The 19,879-nt window shown below is 49.9% G+C and overlaps 1 protein-coding gene across 1 annotated transcript in view; it reads left to right on the top strand.

Annotated features, from left to right (window-relative positions):
* The window catches only part of Ajap1 (adherens junctions associated protein 1), a 122,858-nt gene that overhangs the window by 89,979 nt on the left and 13,000 nt on the right, over window positions 1-19,879 (top strand). The window contains exons 3-5 of the mRNA XM_074081521.1: window positions 13,315-13,402; window positions 15,545-15,787; window positions 17,469-17,600. Of these exons, the coding sequence (XP_073937622.1) occupies window positions 13,315-13,402; window positions 15,545-15,787; window positions 17,469-17,541 (404 nt within the window). The 3' untranslated portion in view covers window positions 17,542-17,600. The remainder of the gene's footprint in view (window positions 1-13,314; window positions 13,403-15,544; window positions 15,788-17,468; window positions 17,601-19,879) is intronic.

Below are 19,879 nucleotides of genomic sequence, written 5' to 3'. Positions count from 1 at the left end.
TAAATCTGATTTCCTTGGAGGACTGTTAGACCCTGTTCAAGGGTGAGGGAGAAGAATCTGTGGGTAGCACTTGAATTCCTGGGGGCACAGCTCAGAGATATGTCCTCACCCTGCCTCCCAAGAGTTCATTGTACATATCATTGTCACATGGCTGCTCGATGACATTGTGGCTCCCCAGGATAGCCTGGGTGCAGAAGAACCATTCTCCTGAGTGACGTGTGGCTGGAGAGACTGGGGGCAGTGTCCATCTGAAGTCATGCTGTCAGGGTCAAGTTCCTGCACTGCTGCTCTTTCTTCTACCCAAGACCCTGGACTAGCAAATGGCTTGCCTGCTCTGGGCTGGATGCTGTGCTGGGAGCTTCGTGCATATTATCTGCAAACTACAGAGCATTCCTGAGGTGAGCAGTCTAACAGGCTCAGCATGGACTGCAAGTTGAACCAGTCCCAAAGGTGGTCAAGCTCATGGTTATATTGGTTGCCATCTTAATCCATTTTCTGTCACTATAACAAATGCTCAAGATTGAGTAATTTATAAAGGATGGAGGCTGAGTTGGCTCATAGTCCTGGAAGCTGAACATCGAAGTTCACAGTGCCAGCACCTGGTGAGGCACTTCCTGCTGCATCATAACCTAGCAGGCTTATCACACAGAACCTGTGTGTGTCACTTGAGGCCGCTTTCTCTTTGTATAAAACCAGTCATGGGGACCCAACCTCATTACTTCATCTGCCCCTATTGTCTCCCAAAGGCCCAACTCCCAAGGCCAATGTGAACTTCAAAGAACACAATCAAACAAGGGCAGTTGCTGTCCCATAACTGCTTTTATCTCTGACCACCAGAAGACAAGGGCTTTCCTCACAGGAATTGCAAAGACTCCTATCTTTGGTTAGCATCTGAGAATCGAGAATCCCTGCCCCTTCCTCCTTGTGGTGGTGCTCAGATGGAGCCAGGACAGGGCTGCCTATGTCCATCCCAGAGCAGGATCAACATCATAACACCACCAAAATCAAGATGGCAACAGTGATTTAAGCCACAGGGAGGCAAATGTTCCACAGTCCGAGTCCCCATCTGTGCCATTTGCACAGGTGTCTGAGAGATGGAGTACCATTTTTCTTGCAGGCCCAGGCCTGTGGGTCTGGGTACTGGAGTCAATCAGATTTCCATCACTGTGACTCATACTTGAGAGAAATACGTTCAAGGAGGAAAGGTTTACCTTGGCTCACAGTTTCAGAGGTTTCAGATATGGTTGGCTGGATCCCTGCTATGGACCTGACTTGAAGCACAGGCATCACAGTAGCAGGAGCACATAACAGAGCAGAGCCTCTCACTTCCTGATGGCCACTAAACGGAAGGACTGACAGGAAGGGTCAGGAGAAAGACACTTCACAGGCATGCCCTCAATGACCTGCTCCCTCCTGCCATCTGCAGATAACGCCATGAAATTATGATCCAGCAATGAATTAATCCACTGACCAGTCAGAGCCCTTATGATCCAATCACCTCTCCATGATTGGATCGGTCAGCTGGGGACCAAGTCTTCAATACATGAGCCTTTTAGGGGACACTTCATAGTCACACCATAATGGTACCAGACGGGAAGTGGGAAACGATGTGCTCTGAGCGTTTCTGATGCCTGAGCAGTTACCTCGGCCCAGTATGCAGAATATTTGCTCTGGGCAGCCCACTGAGCCAAGAGTATCCAGCCTGGGTTTCTGAACCTCTGGGTCAAATCATAACCAGAACAAGGACTGCAGCACCACTATCTGAAGCCCCTGTCATTTGAGCCCTCCTGTGAATCTGCAGGCTCCCAACCTGGGTCCCAACAATCTGGGTCCCTCCTTCCACTTCTCATGCCCAGCGTGGGGTCTGTAGTGAGTCCTTGAGTCAACCCAGAGGAGGGATGGCCAGCTCTGGAGGCAGGGAGAGCCTTGGTCTTACTTCAAGTTTTCAACCACTCCATCTTTATGGACCAGATGCAACTGCTGCTGGGATGGGATGTCTGTGCTCCTGGGATGGGGTCTGTGCCGCTGGGATGGGGTGCTGGCCCTGCTGGGTGCCGATGCTCCTGATGAGTAAACAGAGCTGACTTCCTTACTGGCACGTGGCTCCCAGATCCCTCCTGCCTGGCCCATGCCTGGGGTGCTTCTGTCTGATGCACCCCCGCCCCCTTCCTGACTTGCCCCATGCTCCCTTCCAGGCCCCGACCTCTCCTTAGCACAGATCGAGGCTGGCTTTCCTGCACCAGCCTTCAAAGTGGCTTCCTTTGTGGGAATACTCCCATGCTGCTGGAGTTAAGGGAGGGAAGTGGGTCATTTCCATATCTGCCACTGAGCTCAAAGTCGCGAGTTGGCCGCCTCTGTCTTCAGTGATCTGAGCAGTGCACGGAGCCTGTGTGCACTTGTGATTTGAAAGCGCTTGAAAGTTCAGACTTTAAGCCTTTCTGCGATGCCACTGAGTCTTCCCCAGGACTGGGCTCTCTGCTCAGGGAAGCCGACCTGATTCCCCAGGTCTTGGGGAGCCAGGGACCAAGTCAGGGAAGCACATCTCTTCAGCACCCACCCAGTGTCCTGGTCCTTCCTGTGTGCTGGGTCATGGTCTGTGGGAGTCAGAGGGAGCAGATGGATGGGCCTGGCTCCCATGCGTAACCCATTTCCACAACCGTGGACTGAATTCAGGAGGCCACTCAGCCAGCGTTTTCTCGTGTCTCATCCACCATGTGACCACTGGCATTGGGCATGCTGACTGTTTCTCCTCTGATCCCATGCACAGGGCCACTGTGCGATTCTGAGATCTTCTAGCACAGGGGTCATGAATGTTTTCTTAGAGGGCATACTGTAAATATTTTAGGCTATGGGCCATACAGTCTCTGTGGGAACCACTCAGCTGTGCCTCTGTCACACAGAATCCACCAGGGAAATGAGCATGCATGGCCCTGTCCCAATAAAACTCTATTTACAAAGTCAGACGGTAGGCCAATTTGATCTGGGTGCCATGGTTTCCTGATTTCCATTTAAGCCTGGAAGTATGGCTCCCACATTGCCAGGGAGGGGCTGGTGAGTTGGGCAACAGTCAGCCTTCATTCTGTCCCCTCCCCAGAGGATCTGTGTGTGTGGAGGTCACAGACCTGTGACTACTAGGAGCAGCTTCAGAGCCCTGCTGGGGAAGACAGCGCTCACTGAGGGCTTCCTGTGCATTGGGTGTGTGACTGAAAAGTCATATGCCATCTGTACATAAAACCCCCAATGGTCTGTTTGCAAGAAAGGAAGCCAATGGTGGAGGAGGTGAATTCAAGTATGATATATTTGATATTGTAAGAACTTTTGTAAATGCCACAATGTACCCCCACCCAGCACTACAACTAAAAAAAGCAAAAAGGAAGGAAACCTAGGCAAGACTTCCCTGGGACTGCCATGACAAGTGACCATTAACTGAGTGACTGAAAACACCAGGGACTTGTCCCTTCCTAGTTGTGAAGTCTTCAGTCTTACACCCAACTGTGCAGGATAGAGGTCCCTTTGGAGGCTCTGTTGGAGCCTCTTCCCACAGCTGGTAGCTCGCAGAATTCCTTAGCTTGTGGCCACACCGCTCCAGACTTTTTCCTCCATCTTTTAACAGCCTTTTATCTCTGCATCTCACTGTGTCCTCTCATCTTGTCTTTTATGCGGTCAGTAGCCATTGGACTTGGGGCCCACTCTAAATCCAGGATGATTTTATCTTGAGATACCTCAGTGATTAAGTCTGCTAAGACTCTATTTCCAAATAAGTTGCATTCTGAAGGTTGTATGTGGCATGGGTAATGGAATTGACTCTATTCAACCTACCACAACAAGACTAAGTCACTTGTGCAGGAGCTTGACGCCCAGATTCCCAGCGTCTGCTGACTTGGGAGCCAGGGAAGAATGTAGTTGGAGAGGTGTGTGGTGTTAGTGGCATTAGCTCTCAGATGCATCATGACTTTCAAAGCAGGATGAGGTCTCTGGGCCTCCTAGATTATAACTAATTTCCCAAGGTTCCCTCCAAAGGCCTTCTGGCTCAGTGACCAAACCTCACCTCAGTCAGTGGGTTCCCCAGGCTGTCCTATCTGCAATAGCCCAGCCTTCCCAGTGCAACCCAGACATGAAAAGACAGTGCTCGCCCCTCAGGCTGAGCAGCAGAACAAGCTGAAATTTGGCTAGGATGATGGTGCTAAGAAGGGAAAGGTGGCAGGTTTAGCCAAGCCTAGTGTCAGAGACCATAATCCCAACTCCAGGTCTCTGTAGGAGCCAATGGCTACAGTGGGAGAGGCACTATAGGTCACTGTAATGCCTATGGTGATCCCCAAGTCTCTCTAGGACATGGTGCTTTAACCAGTGCCCATCCCCATATGGAAAGAGGACCATAAATCTCCAAGGTGCTGTGCAGAAGACAGCTGGGTGTACAGTAAGGGTTAGCCCTGCCCGAAGAAAGCCCTTGTTTCCAGCTCCTGAGAGGCAACCTCTAAGCCCACCTGTTATAGTCGTCTTTTATTTGGCTTAGCCACATAGTATTAGTTTAAACTCTGGAGGGGCTGAAGACTAAGATCTGTCATGCAGGTGGCCGATGACATGTTTTGTTATGCACACTGGGGCTCAGGAGAGTGTCCTTCCCTGGAAATACCCCACGCATGTTGTCACACATGGTTGTTGGGAGATGTTAGTGCCACCTTCATTGCTCCACTGGGAGGGGACATCTGGAAGATCACACCTGCTCTCTCCTGAACTCAGCCCCATGTACCTCTTCCTGTTGCTGACTCTGACCCTTGTTCTTCTTCTGGAATCACTATAATTATGAGTACCACAGCCTTTCAGGGTTCTGTAAGTCCCTCTAGTGAGTTATTGAACCTGAGGGAAGTCTTGGGGACGTCTGAATTGTACTGTGCCACCTTGAGAAAATTCCCTTAGCTTCCCTGTCTTTTGCAAGTGGTTTTGCAAAACTTTTGTGGTGTTGTAGCGAGCTGTGCACAAACCCATTCTGTTAGGACAGTGCTCTGACATAAAGTTAGGGTTACTTCACTATGTGGATGGACTCCACAAAGCTGTTGGAAATCACTCTCTTGCCTCCTCTCCAGTCCTGCCTTGTTATTCAGAAGGAAGAGCTAGAGGGAGAAGCATAAAGGAGAGGGGACCACAGAACAGCTCCCTTTGAGGCCACAGAGGATGTAATCAAGGGATTTTATGACCCTCCAACCAAGGCTTCTTTATTTCAGCACTGCAGTCACTTGAGGTCAGACCTTCCCTTATTACAGTGTGGTAGTGTGTTCATCAACATTTTTGGCTTTTGCCCTCTAGAAGCCTGTAGAAACACCCTCTCTGTCCCAGTTGTGACCATCAGAATAGTCTCCAAACATTGCCAGATAGATGTCCCCAATTGATAGTCACTGCTCCACTTGGCTCTGTGGTCCTTCGGGGTGGTTCTCTGTGGATCCCCTTTCACTGGGCTGTTGTGAGGTAGCCAAGACCCACAACATTTCCTCACTGAGGGGCTCTTTCTCCTGAGTCTAAGCTGACCCTGTCCTAAGCCAGAGGGGCTCCTAACAAGAGACAATATCTTTGCAGTCTCAGCTTGAAGCCCTTTCTGAGCCAGGCTGTCACTCACAGTGATGTTAATTTTGTGTGTCAGGTTGGCCAGGTGAAAGGATGCCCAGATAGCTAGGAAAACAGTATTTCTGGAAGGCATCAGCATTCAACTCAGTAATTGGAGCAAAGCACCATTCTCCCCAGTGTGGGTGGACATCCTCCAGTCAGCTGAGAACTCAGGTGGAACAGAAAGATAGAGGAAGGGCAACCTCTCTCCACCTCCTCCTACCCTGCAATGTGGGAACTCTTGGTTCTTGAACCTTTGAACTCTGGTCATGACACCAGTTGTTCACCCCTCTCTGATTCTCCGATCTTTGGCCTTAGACTGGTACTTTCACCATCAGCTCTCTGGACTAGGACTGACCTGCAGCACTGGCTGCCCTGGTTCTTCAGCTTGGCCCCACAACCATATGAGCCAAGCCCTTTTGTAAATCTCCCCCATCAGTATACCTCTTATATCCTATTTGTTAACGTTCTTTGGAGTGACTAACACACTCACTCCTCGGAAGACTCTGCAGGATCACTCAGAAAATAGCACACTTCTTTGTGTCCTAGCCATAAAAGCCAGTGGCCTCATTTTTCTGTGAATACTCCAGAATTGGTGCTTTCAGGTTACCAATGTCACCTCTCACCTATGAAACTCACCCCTGTGAGACATTCTTGCTTACACCTAGTGGCCAGAGGGTCTTTGTTCCCATAAAGCAGGCAAGCGAGGCCCCTGCCCTGTCAAATGAGCTCTAAGCACAGAAATGTCATCCATTTGCCTTGGCACATTCCAAGGCCATTGCTCCTGTCTTCATCCAAGCCTGACGGCCAAATGTGTTGCACAATCCCCTCACATGCCAGAAAAGAAAGCCCGTGATGGGTTTGTTTTTGCCATGGACAATGGCCCGTGTTTGATTCGGCTTCTTTTAATAAGACCTCGTTCAAACCCAGAGATGGATTACCCACTTCCACATCAATCTTCGGGGCCTGATCTTATTACAAACCACCACAAATATAACCATAAAAGCCCTATTGATTGATGCAGAGCCTGGTAATCCATCTGTCCCCATCCATTATTCTGGGTATAATTTTTCATTATCTGGATGGCAGCTGATTCCTAGCATATTAGTATACAGTGGCAATTACCAGGAGCAGAAAGAGCCCCTAAATTAGCAGGAACAATAACACCTGTCAGGGAAAGGAAGCAAGAATCTCCACACGGCATGCTTCTGGGCTCCAGGACCATGTCTGAATTGCAAAGAGTTTGAAGATGGGATTCGGTATTGACCTTGGAGTGGAGAAAAGAAGGTTTGTAGGTTTTCTCCTTTCTTTGAGTTGTGGAGTGGATGCTCCCTTTAGGTGACATAATTGTCAACTCCATCATAGTCCAGTTGACAGCTGGCATGGAGCCTGCTCAAGGATTGCCTCGAGGGTCAGTGGGGCTTACAGGACAGATGTTTCTGCTTGCATTAAGTCCAGAGACTTAGCCAGAGGGAGCAGTACTGAAGAAGTGAGTATTGAGAGTCCTCCTGAGGGTAGTCCTCTTTGCACGGTCAGGGGAAGTCCTCTCCAGAGACCAATGGGATGAGGTCCCTCTTCATACAATGACTGTATGATCCGAGCATTCTTGTCTTTCTCAAGATGCTGTTGCTTTTCAGTAAGGATGGAGAAAATTGAGACACTTGGCTGAAATAGTTGAGTGCCATTGAGAGGATTCCATTGATCAATTTTCCTTGAGTTTTAACTTCCAGAAATAAAGAGTCTTGTCTAACTGAGCTCTCCAGGGAACCTTGATGCAAAGTAAGCAGCTCTCAGGCTGCTTCACTTAGTTGAACCCAGGACTGCTGGGTGTTGTGGTCCAACTGTAAGCGAGAGGATGTGGCTATCATTGAAATCTTCTTAGCAATAGCCAGTGAAAGGCCCAGCAGATAGGAAGGTTCTAGTCTTTTAAGCCATTAGATTGCAGTTTAAGTCTCAGCCTTAACCTGAGATTATGTCATTTGGAACAGACATGTCCTCTTGAATTTACAAGGAAAGCCACAGTTGACTACCCCATTCTGTGTGGAGCACTCAGGAATCTGCAACCTGTGGCCCATGAACTAAATATGACTGCTGTCTGCTTTTGTAAATAGTTTTATTGAAACACAGTCATACTTTATTTGCATAGTGTCTGCTTTTGCCCTACAATTGCAGAGCTGAATAGTCATGACAGAGGCTGCTATGGTTTGGGTGTGGTTTGAGTGCACCCAAAGTGTCCATAGAAATCGTAGACTCTGCCCCCAGATCATGGTATTAGGAAGTGCTACGGAACCTTCAAGAGGTGAGGCCTAACGGAAGGTGCTTAGCTCACTGGGGGTGTGTCCTCAGACAGAGTTGTGGGACCACAGCTCTGTCTCTGCTCTTGCTCAAGTTGTAATCACTTACTTTTTCTTGTCCACTCTCTAGCCACCATTGCTACCCACATGTCATGCCAGCAGCCCTCAGCAGAGCTGAGCGGATGCAGGTACATGCCCTTGAGCTCCCAAACTGAGAGCTTTTAATAAAGTTGGCAGCCTTGGGTATTTTGTTGTAGAAATGCAAAGGTGACTAATTCAGATCCCATACTTTCTGAAAAGCCTAGAATACTTATTATCTCATCCTGTGAGATAATATTTGCTTACCTGGAATCCACGTGAAGACTTAAGGAACTTTTTTTTTTATTAGAATATGTTCATTGTACAGGGGGGTAGTCATTGTGACAATTCAGAGTAGCCTTTCATCGTACATTGTTTAGATCAGCACCAAGACTTAAGGAATTATGTAGATGAGGAACCAACTCCTGGCACTTGGAGAGGACCAAATAACAGGAGAGATGCTTTAAACATTATGCAACTTCTCACATATTGTTCTGCTTTCTTCACAGCAGCCTTCTGAAGAGGAAAAACAATGAGGCATCCTTGTGGGTTTTCCATATTCCATACTGCTTCCTTCCAATATTATTTGAACACAGGCCAAAAGGCCCAATCTTTGCTCACCTGTCATGACTGTAGGATCTGTAGGTTCTTCTCATAGTGTGACTTCTTGCAGGAACCCCATGTTCCAGTCTTTGAAGCACAAAGATCTTTTCTTTGCAAACAAAGTATAAGAGGGGTAGAAAGACATTTGTCTCTAACCAGTTTAGAGCTAGAATGTGGCTACAGACGTGTTAGATTTGTATTTAGATGTTTGGTTTTCTTGGGGATGGTAGAGCAGAAAATTGCCTTTTATCCTGTCTCTGCCAAGTGACAAGGAGAAAGTCATTTTACTTACTTAAGCATCAGGCTTCTGGTCAGTCAGACATGTATAAAAATGCAGGATGAGGTAGGAGTGAGTTCATCTTATGTGTCAAAACTTACCAAGGTGCCCAGCATGAGGAACTCTCTCAAGAAAGTATGGCAGTTGTATTATTGTTGTATGGCATCCAGGTTCTCTTAGTTGGTTATTAACCACACATTGCTTGTCTGCACTGTAACTAGGGAATCCAATGGAGAAAAATCATAAAGAAAGTAGGAGAAGGGCCTCCAGAGTGATCAGACATTGGAAATTCACCATCACCTTTGTTCCTGCTCCCCTGGCTTATTATTTTTTGACTTCTCAGTTATGTTTAGTAATGTGGAATTCAACTTCTGTGCCAAGATTGTGTGTTGGGCACTGTATGTGCATGGGATGGGATAGGTATAAAGATGATGGAGATTTGGGGGTTTTTTTGAAGATACTCACATGGACCTCAGGCAAGGGGCTGTGATTCTGCTCTTAGAGCCAACACTGAGAATGAGCCCTTGAGTTGATGGTTTTCCTCTCTGGGTCTCAGTTCCTTTGATTCATCAGAAGAGTAGAATCAATGTTTCCCCATCCTTGTCTGCAGGGAGAGTTTAAATATTGAAGATACAGCTGGTCATGGATTTCTTCTCTTCTGAGAATTCTGGCATCTACAATATTCAATCCAACAGAAGAGCTCCTTAGAACCAAGATGAAGATCAGAATCTGATTGAGCCCTGAGTCTCCTTTGTCCCTGCAAACATTTAAACTCAGTTCCTGTAAGGGGATTCTCAGTGACTCTAGAGGGCCTAGCCTCTCAGGTGGAGCCAGGTCTGCTCTTAACTGCTGGCTCACCCATGCCTTCTTTACTCTTTTATGTCACTCATCTCTAGGTTTCAAGTTCTCCAGCCTTGACCTAGAAGGGGCACATTTTGGTCAAAAACCAAAGATCTAGTTTTTGACATGAGAATTAGAATAGGATATTCCATGAAATGACTGGCTGGGAGGCCCCTGGAATGGGCATGGAATCTCTCTTGGGCCTATGGAGGGGAGAGGAGCCACCTTCTGACATGGAAGGAAGGAGGAAGGAAGACACCAGGTCAAGTCAACACTTAACATTAACCAAGTCTGAGCTCAGAATTCTGTGGTACAACTGCTCTTAGTGTGGGCTTTGGAGCCAGCAGATCCTTTTTTTTTAATTATTCATATGTGCATACAATGTTTGGGTTATTTCTGCCCCCTTCCTCCCACCTCCTCCCTTACCCCCATGCCCCCTCTCTCTCCCCCGCTACCCTCTCACTACCAGGCAGAAACTATTTTGCCCTTATCTCTAATTTTGTTGAAGAGAGAGTATGAGCAATAATAGGAAGGACCAAGGGTTTTTGCTAGTTGAGATAAGGATAGCTATACAGGGAGTTGACTTGCATTGCTTTCCTGTACATGTGTGTTACCTTCTAAATTAATTCTTCTTGAACTAACATTTTCTCTAGTTCCTGGTTCCCTTCTCCTATTGGCCTCTGTCGCTTTAAAGTATGTGCATTAGTTTCTCTGCATTGAGAGCAATGATTGCTATCTGGTTTTTTGGGTGTCTTACCTATCCTCACCCCTCCCTTGTATGCTCTCGCTTCATCATGTGATCAAAGTCCAATCCCCTTGTTGCGTTTGCCCTTGATCTAATGTCTGCATATGAGGGAGAACATACAATTTTTGGTCTTTTGGGCCAGGCTAACGTCACTCAGAATGATGTTCTCCAGTTCCATCCATTTACCTGAGAATGATAACATTTCGTTCTTTTTCATGGCTGCATAACATTCCATTGTGTATAGATACCACATTTTCTTGATCCATTCGTCAGTAGTGGGGCATCTTGGCTCTTTCCATAACTTGGCTATTGTGAATAGTGACAGCAGATCCTTAGTGATCTGAGGAATTTATACCAATCCTCCCAGACAGCTTTCCCTTTCATTGGCAATGATGGTTTCTACCTTTGAGAGTTGTTGCCAAGAATAAATAGGATAATAACACTTGACCATTACTAACACTTGTTGAGCACGTCTGTGATCATCACTGTCATTGTGATTGCCATCACCGCTGTCTTCTTCTCATCACCCTCACCATGACCTTAATAATGGTAGTCATGATGATGGTAGTGGTGATAGGATGTTGGTAACGATGAGGTGATGGTGATGACAGTTGTAATCATCTTCCCCATCACCATCACCACCATCACCGCAACCACCACCATAAATCATTCCCATCATGACTAGCATATGCCTGTGCATACTCAGCAGAGACGTAACACCTGTTTGTAAGACTCTGTTTCTGGGAGGTTACCTACCAGAAAACTCTTGGCACATCATCACTGTCATATCACACCATAATCAACATCAGCACCAGCACAGTCACTATCACCACCCCACCCCTTACCACCATCATCTTCATCATAATCACCCCATTAGCATATTGCCAGCCTCATCAGCACTACGATCATTTCTTCCATATTGTTGTCATCATCACTGTCACCAGCAGCAGCCTCACCTTGTCCCAGGAAGAACAGGCACAGGATAAGCACAAACTCTTCAGAACAGTGTGCGTGTCTCTTCACTGGGCCTGAGTGGGTGTGTGGGTAGAAGGTGAAATGACACTGAGCAGGCAATGACCCCTCCATGGTTGTCCATCAAACTGCACATACACCCTTTTCAGCCCTTCATCTGCCCACCGAGGTTTTCCTTGGGTTTCAGTGAACCTGGTGGATGAACAGGGACAATTGGGATTAGAGCCTGTCTCTGCAGTGTGACTTAGCTTCAACCCCATTGGCAAGCTGATTTGGTAGACTTTAGGAGAAGGGGAACTCAGCTAGTGGCTTACAGCAGGTGCCACGAATTGGGCACAGGTGTTTGAGAGGCCATTAGCTAGAGCTAACAGTGAGCTGGAACTTGAAAGCCCGGCACCAGAGTAGCTATCCTCTGAAAGTGGATGCCATGTCTAAGTTGGTAACCACTGGCACATGTGGCACACAGAAGGTGCACAACAAATGGATAAAAAAATGAATGAAGGGCAGCCATGACACTCTTGCATTAGCTCTACTGTTACTAGTGACGCTCATCCCACAGTTGAGATGGGAATCCCTCATGACAAATGGCAGTAGCCCCAAAAGAGGTGGGTGTGGGGAAACAAGGCTTATTTTCTGGTTGTGCCAACTTTGAATCATTTATTAACAATTCCCCCCATGAGGACCATATTCAGCAGAGTGGTAACATCTGTTTGTGAGACTCTGTCTCTTGGAGACCGCCAGAAACACTCTGCAGTCTGCTGCAGGGATCACACATGTGTGCTGCTCTCACCCCAGTGGTCCCCGTGTGGGTCCCTGCAGCATGGGGTTCAGATTGGGGCACTGGATGGAGGACATGACAGGTGCCCCCATGTCTCAAGAACACAGAAGCTCAGCACTTGAAGGCAGGTACTTTCACCTGCAGGCATCACAAATCCCCACAGACCTTGGTCCTCTGCTCCTCAGGTGTGGTTCTTGCCAACAGCAGAACTGAGCTAGGACCTTCTAACTGGCTATGGCTGCCAGTCTAGTCAGTCAGGGATGCCCCTAGTCTCCACGTCCCTGGAAGGATGTGACAGATGTGGTCAGGAAGGAATGCAGCCTGGGGTGGGGACCACAGGCAGTAGCTGTTGGTGGCCTACCTTTCTCTCTCCCCACCTCGTGTCCATGGTTGGGGGCACTGGGAGAGGAGGCGAGAGAATCCCAGCCCTCGGTCACCTTCCTGCATGGTCAGCAGATGGGAGGCATGGTCAAGCTCTGGCTGCCCTGCTGCTGACAAGGCTTGCCCTGCTGTCCCTGTCTTGCCAACTGCACTGGCCCTCCTACTTCCGTCCCCCTTCAGGGAGAGGGACAGAGCAGTGAGGCCAGGTGCAAAGCCTCTACCTGGGCTGAAGCCTTTTGTTCCTGAAAATTCACCAGGCCATGAACCCAAAGAGGACTTTGGAGAGAGGAAGGTGCCATCCAGTGATCAGAGTGCCCCAGTGTCTGCCAGGCAGTAGACCCACCTTCCCCTGGGCCATTCCGGTTCCTTCTGCGTCAGGCTGAGCCCTGCCCCCACTCTCAGACCAGCTGCCCCTCTTCCCATGCTCATGGTTCCAGAATCAAGGAGCAGAACCTGCCCTGGGTGTGAGGAGAGGGAGACGGGGGTGACAGGCCTCAGATATACCTCAGCCGTAAGCCAGGTAAAGGCAGCAGGTGACGGGCTCAGCACTGCTGCCCATGGGCCAGATCACAGTTTGGGGACTAAGAGAGGATGGGATGAAGAGAGGCCGGAGCTGGAACCTTCCTTCCTGGACCTAGGTGAGAGCGGCTTTGGCATCCAGAGCATCTGCCAGCTGGTGGGGGAAGGGAGACCTGCGCGCCCAGGCTCTGGGGCACCTGGCCTCTGACCTCTGTCTCCTCCTCTCCAGGTTTGGCTGTGCATCAGATTATCACCATCACCGTCTCCCTCATTATGGTCATCGCTGCGCTCATCACAACTCTTGTCTTAAAAAATTGGTAAGGCTTGGAAATGGGGGTCTTGGGTCCCCAGGGAGGTTTGCACAGAAAACCCCCAACTTTGCAAACTCAGGCCTAAGTCACATCTCTGTGGGTTGTGGATTTTTTTTTTTTTTCCCCATTAGGGTAGAAGACCCATGCAGACCTAGCACTAGGCACTGTGGCTGAGACGCTGAGTCTGCTTCTCAGGTTTGGCTCTCACCATGGCTCCTCTGCAGGAAGTGGTTGGCCCCACCTTGGTGACACAGTCTCCCGGGCTGCTCTGATCCAATTCTGTCTCCGGATCCAGTGTATCTTTCAATGTTGCCCACCCAGAGCACAATCCTCATTTTATTTTCCCCTGTCCCTTCCCTGGAAAGTCAGGGACAGTGCCCTCCCTGCAGTAGCCAGGCAGGACCCTCACCCACCCTACTCCCGGGTCTAGAGGCCAGCTTTGCCTGTCTCCTTCCTTACTCTCACAGTCACTCTGTGTCCCCAAACTAGGTCAGTGCTTTGCTGCGGGCGGCTTGCCTTCCTCCTGGCCTATTTTGAGGCTGGCCTTGCTGGGTGCACACCTGGTACACCCCTGAGAAAGCCAGGGAGTGGGGGGCCTGTTGCCCACAACACTTCGGAGGTCTCTACCTGCCTGCAGCCACTCCTGTGGCGCCCAAATCTCCTTAGAACATCAAAGCGCCAAACTCCCCCATGGAGCAGGTGCTCCACAGTTCCTGTGCTGCTGTAGAGAGTGACGTGAAACCAGACAGGCCTAGGAAGGGCTGAGGCTGAGCATCTAGCGACAGGGAAATGAGAGAGAAAGCAGTCACCCACTGGTGAGACCCAACAGCAGGAGGGTGGTGTGGTACAACCAATGTTTAGCCCCTTCCACTGGCTAAGCCCACAGGTTACCTTCTGACAGCCAGCCAACTGGGTCCCTGGTTGTTCCTTGGGGACAGGGACAAGTACCATTGCAGCTCACTGCAGAGCTCCTCAGGCATAAGCTGGTGGGGGAAGGAGTTCAAGACCCTGGGCCATGTGCAGGTATGGAAGGACAGTTTCCACAGCCCGCCCCTGGTGGCCCTGGAGGGTGCAGAGGCCTCTGAGGCCACTTCTGTGATAGTGGACACGCCTTTTTCTGGTTTTCCAGCACACTGGGGTTGTAGCAAGCCTTCCAAGGGCCCTTCTGTAGGAGCAGTAGGGTGGGGGACTGAGGCCCATGACCCTAGGCGCCTCTGCAGAGGGTCTTCAGGCAAGCAGGGCCCACAGCTCCTGTGTTCATCTCACCTTCACGGGAGAGTGGGGCTTTCACTGCAAGAACCCATTCTGCTCTTGGGAAAACAGAGGCAGGGAGGAAATGAGACTCACAGGAGACAGCATCTCTGCCCTGGTGCAGCTCTGCCTCCTGCAGGTGAAATGGCATCCTTGGGGGGCATCCTTGGCTCCCCAAGCCAAAGGGAAGTTCCCCCCAGCCACCCACTCTTCCTCCTTCTGAACTTGTCACCGACATGGCATCAGGTGGTCACTGGGGTCTCCTTCGCACAATGGGAGGATCTCCGTGGCCATCCTCAGTGCCCTCTGGAAGCCCCTGAGATACAGAGTATAAGGGAAAATAATGGTACCCACAGGGTGCTGCCTCATCATCTCTCCTGCCAGGGATGGAGGACGAGCCAGCTCATCTACCTGTGAATGTGGTCCAGCAGGGTTGAGGACAGAGCACCCCTACTTATCAACCCTCCCCAGAAGTGGTTCCATAGTTCACTTTACAGTGAAGGAGCCAACCACCCAATCTGCTCCCCCCTACCGGGGCCCCTCTCACAGAAAGCACCTTTGCTGTTTTTATAGTGTCGAGGAATCAGTGGGAAACCAAGTCAGTCCCACCATCTGGCTGGCATTCTTTAGCCAAACAAGTCCCTACAGGTCAACCACTTACCTCCTAACTCTCCCTGCAATGATGGCCACATTTAAAATTCAAATTTCATATATATTTTTTTAAAAGAGCTGATTGCTGGATTGTGGTTGATCTTTTTGAAGAGGCTAGGAATTTTCCATCTAATATTAAGTGATATAGAACTATGTCTGCAAGCCAAGCTTCTATGGTTTAAGTGCGGGAGTTGTTTGTGGGTTCTGGCACCTGCCTGCCCCCCACCCAACCTCTCTCTCTCCTAGCTGTGCCCAAAGCGGGAACACTCGGAGAAACAGCCACCAGCGGAAGATCAACCAGCAGGAGGAGAGCTGCCAGAACCTGACTGACTTCACCCCGGCACGGGTGCCCAGCAGTATGGACATCTTCACCGCCTACAATGAGACCCTCCAGTGCTCACACGAGTGCGTCCGGGCGTCTGTGCCCGTCTACACCGATGAGACACTGCACCCGACGGGGGAGTACAAATCCACATTCAATGGAAACCGGTAAGCTCTGGGCATGAGCCAGACCCTGATCAAACTGCGGAGCTCCCTGTGGGCCAGACCCAGCTGCATGTGACCCAGCTGCATGTTGGTCTGTGTGGTCACCCTTTAAATGGCCTTGAGTATCCTGGAATGTACAGACAGCTCATTTGACAAGAAAGACAAGGTAGACATCAGCAGGTGTGTTGCTGCCCCCAGGGAATGCAGTGTGGCAGGGGACAGAGATTTGTATTCTCCAGCCATGTTACCACCTCACCTCCTGGGTTCAAAGCCCACCTGTGTAGCTACTGGCCTCATTAAATAGAAACAAATCACCATTGGTCCTTCACAGAGTCAGTGTCTTTGAGACCCCATCAATAAAACGTCAATAGCAAATGCAGAAAAATATCAAATCCCAAGTAGAATCCAAGACCAGCAGCCTCTTATTAAATGCTGTCTTTTATTATTCATGTGTGATCTCTCAAGGGAGACATTTTTCTATGGCCATCCCTGGGAATATTTAAGAAAAACCCTTGAGTCAGCTCCTGAAGCTTTGTCCAGAAATAAATTAAAATATCAATAAGCTATTTTTTAAAGTAAGTATGCACTCATGTATCATTTTGTAAATTAAAAAAAAAGTCCCAACAACTTGAAAATCTTAGCAAGACATTAGCAGGTTTAGGAGGCTGCCTGCCTTGAAAGACCCTGAGGTCACTGCCCACGGGCTCCTGAAAGGGTCCCCTAGGACCAAGCCCAAGGAGCCCCAACTTGGGGTCACTTTTAGAAAAGATGAGCTGCTTTTTCTGTTTCATTTGCTGGAAGGCAGGGACTCAGAAACCCAGGGCTCCCAGGTCCACTTGGTACCGTAGTCAATGAGTCATTGTCCTGCTGGCTACACTGAGTGGATGTCCCTTAAGTACCTTCTTACTGCATCTCCTGCTTCCTGCTTCCCCTCTGGGATTCTCCAGCATTCTATCCTAGATGCTCCCTTTCTTCCAGGAGAGCACACCAAGCACAGAAGCCCATGTCCTAAGCCTTTGGTCTTTGTCCTCAGACATTTGGGGCTAACTGGGGACTGCCCAGCCTCCCGGAGACAGTTCACAAAGGACTGGCAAAAGGGCTTCAGACCGTTGCTGGAAGTGTGGTGTTGGTTTGAGCCTGTGCTTTAGGCAGGGACTGAAGGCTGGCCTTATTTCTAGTTTTCTCCCCGCCAGTGCCCGTATGGTGTGGAGGGCCCTGTCCAAGTGCAAGTAGGCCCAACCACGTGCTGGCCATGGTGCACCGGTTCCTGAGGTGTGGCCCAAGATAATGCTTTGTTGGCTCTCACTGGCCTTGGGACAAGTTGACGAAATATGAGGGATCCATGTCCTGTCCATTCTGTCATGTTCACACATCAAACTTCTGCCATCAGGGGTCCAGGCTCTGGACTTCTACTGCAAATTCTAAAACCTACTTCAGAAGACAGCACAAGTGTGGGGACCTAAGTTCTCCTGCACCTGAGTTCCCAGGCCCATACCCTACAGCCTCCCAGGGTAGACGTTGAGTGTTATCCAGTGAGGCCACAGGGTATGGGGTGTCCCTCCTGCCAATGCCAGTGGGTCATCCTGGGCTCTGTCTGAGGATGTCAGTCTCCCATCAAAGACTGACCAGGACGGTTGCTGGGTGCCACCCGGCCCAAATCAGCCCATTTCTCTGCCTTCTGCAGATCCTCCTCTGCTGATCGGCACCTTATCCCTGTGGCCTTTGTGTCTGAGAAATGGTTCGAGATTTCCTGCTGACTGGCCGAAGGCTTTTTTACCTCCTGGGGGCAGGGCAGACGCCATGTGTCTGTTTCATGGTAGGTACCTCTCTTTGGACACTGAGTGTTTCCTCCTTTTCCTCACATCCACCCTCTCCTGCCTCTACTTTAGGGTAATTGGGGGCTATTCTCCAAGGGGCTGGTTTCCAGGGGCACCACTTTACAGATACAGAGGGCTGGACCATGGGCCTCTGCTGTGTGTTTGTTAGGAACTCCATCCCAGTGGAGGAGTAGTAGGCTTTGTCCACTCCCAGTGGAGCATCAGGTCTGTGTTTGTCAACTCTGTGCCATCCCAAGGTGACCACCACAAGTGGGGGGCCCATTCTGTAAAGAATCATCTCTGGAAGCAGCTCCAGTTCCCGTCTTCTGTTCCCTCAGCAGGAAGGGATCAGGGTGGCAGCCAAATGGGCAGGGATGGCTCCCCCATCACACAGTGGCCAGGGGGAGGGCAAGGAGGGGAATTAAAATACAGTTTTGAAATATAAAAATAAGAGATAAGAACAAACAAGATAAAGAAAGAAAGTGAAGAGTTGAGACATCTACTAATTTGAAGCCGGGGACCGGCACCAAAACAGGATGAATTTTCCATGCTCTGCTGGTTGGGAACATTTGGTTTGCTTTCAAAAGTGATATTAGCGTGGATGCTAACATAAAATTGCTTCTTCTGTGCCGAATCTCTGGACACCGAGCTGCAGAGCAGACAACACCTCACCCTGGGCTGCACGGTCCACACACTCCCTGTGCACAGGCTGTGGGTGTGGCCCAGGGGCTTTTGTTGTTTTGTGATGTCCTGTGTGATGCCAGGCCTGGGCAGGATCTCCCATTTTGTTCAGATTTCACTCCTAGAGTAGGCCTGTCCTCGGCTCCTCCTAAATGAGGACTCTGATCCCTTCTATGATGAGGGAACCTTGTTTCTTGGACAGAACATCCATATTTGAAAGTATTTTCTTTTCCTCCTTGTTCACCTTCTGCGTGGGGGATGGTGCAAATGCGTGGGCAAAGGGGGTGAAGGACTGGGAAGGTCTCCAGGACTCAGCCCGTAGCACTTGGCCAGCCTGGGAGTTGTGTGCAGTCAGCACAGGAACGAACCGGTCAGTTCTTAATCCCAGCACTAATGAATCGCACGTTTGCTCCAAATCAAATCTCCAGCCCTCACCGCCTGTCCTGAAGCCAGCGTGTTCCGCCAACAGGCAAGGAAATGTAATTAGATTAGACTGGAAATGAGCCGCCCTGCGAGGGCCTTTGCAGGGCCCGTGTGGCCAGCGGGGAAGTGGCACCTGTCCCAGCCGTGTGACATGGCGGGGTGTGAGCATGGTGCATCCTCAGAGCAGGGCCTTGGTTGGCCCAGGGTGACTCACCTCTTTAAGGCCGTGGATGGCCCGTCAGCATTCCAGCTGCGCTAGTCACAGGGCGCTTGTTCAGCAGCCGTGGATTTCCCGGCAGCCTGGCAAAACTCTGTAGGTCCCAGGGCAGGGTGGTTATGACCTTAAGAGTGTGTTAAAGGCTGGGTGCAGGCTTGTAATCCCTGCTAGCTGGGAGGCGGACATAGGGGAATCATGGTCCAAAGCAGGGTCCTGGGCAAAAGTATGGGATCCTATCTTAAATATAATCTAAAGCAAAAAGAGCAGAAGTAGTAAAGCAGCTTCCTGGCAAGTGCAAGGCCTTGAGTTCAAACTCCAGTACTGCCAAAAGAAAAGTGAGTTAAAGCACGATCCAGAGACCCAGAGGTGCTGGGCCTATACATCACAGTCTCCACTGCCTCCCAGAGCCGGGCCCGCAGACGGAGACGGCGTCCTTTCGGCTCCCGGTTGCCTCCAACACGGGGGACAGATCCCCAACGTGGCCATTCAAGTGACCACATTTCATTGAACCACTCTTTACATAGAGGAGCTCATTCTGCAACCCCCCCCACATCGATTCCATTTACAAGGGGGAAACTGAGGCCAGGGGAAGGTAAGCAACTTGGCTCAGTGATGGGGGCAATTTCACCCCCAGGCTGCCTGGCTCCGAGTTGCAGGCTGCACACTCTCAGCAGGTCCTGCTCTGTGAAGCCTTTCAGGGTCCTGGCCCTCCTGTGTGGCGTGTGTCTCTGTCACTGCTTTGCCCAGCCCATCGCACAAGGGAGGGAGAGCAACATCTGCAACTAAACCAGCCCTCGGGGACAAGCAGCCAACTCTGCAGGGCACAGGGCCAGCTCCCGAGAGTCCACAATCCTGAGCCCGGGAGCCCTCGTACACACAGGATCAAGAAGCCACAGCACTGATTAACAAAAATACAAAATTGAGGAAAATGCTTTATTTGTTTCTCTGTTCCAGAAT

The sequence above is a fragment of the Castor canadensis genome, chromosome 7 (assembly GCF_047511655.1).
Source record: "Castor canadensis chromosome 7, mCasCan1.hap1v2, whole genome shotgun sequence".
Classification (NCBI taxonomy): Eukaryota; Metazoa; Chordata; class Mammalia; order Rodentia; family Castoridae; genus Castor; species Castor canadensis.
The sequence above is the reverse complement of the archived record's forward strand: the minus strand, read 5'-3'. Positions and strand labels throughout refer to the sequence as shown.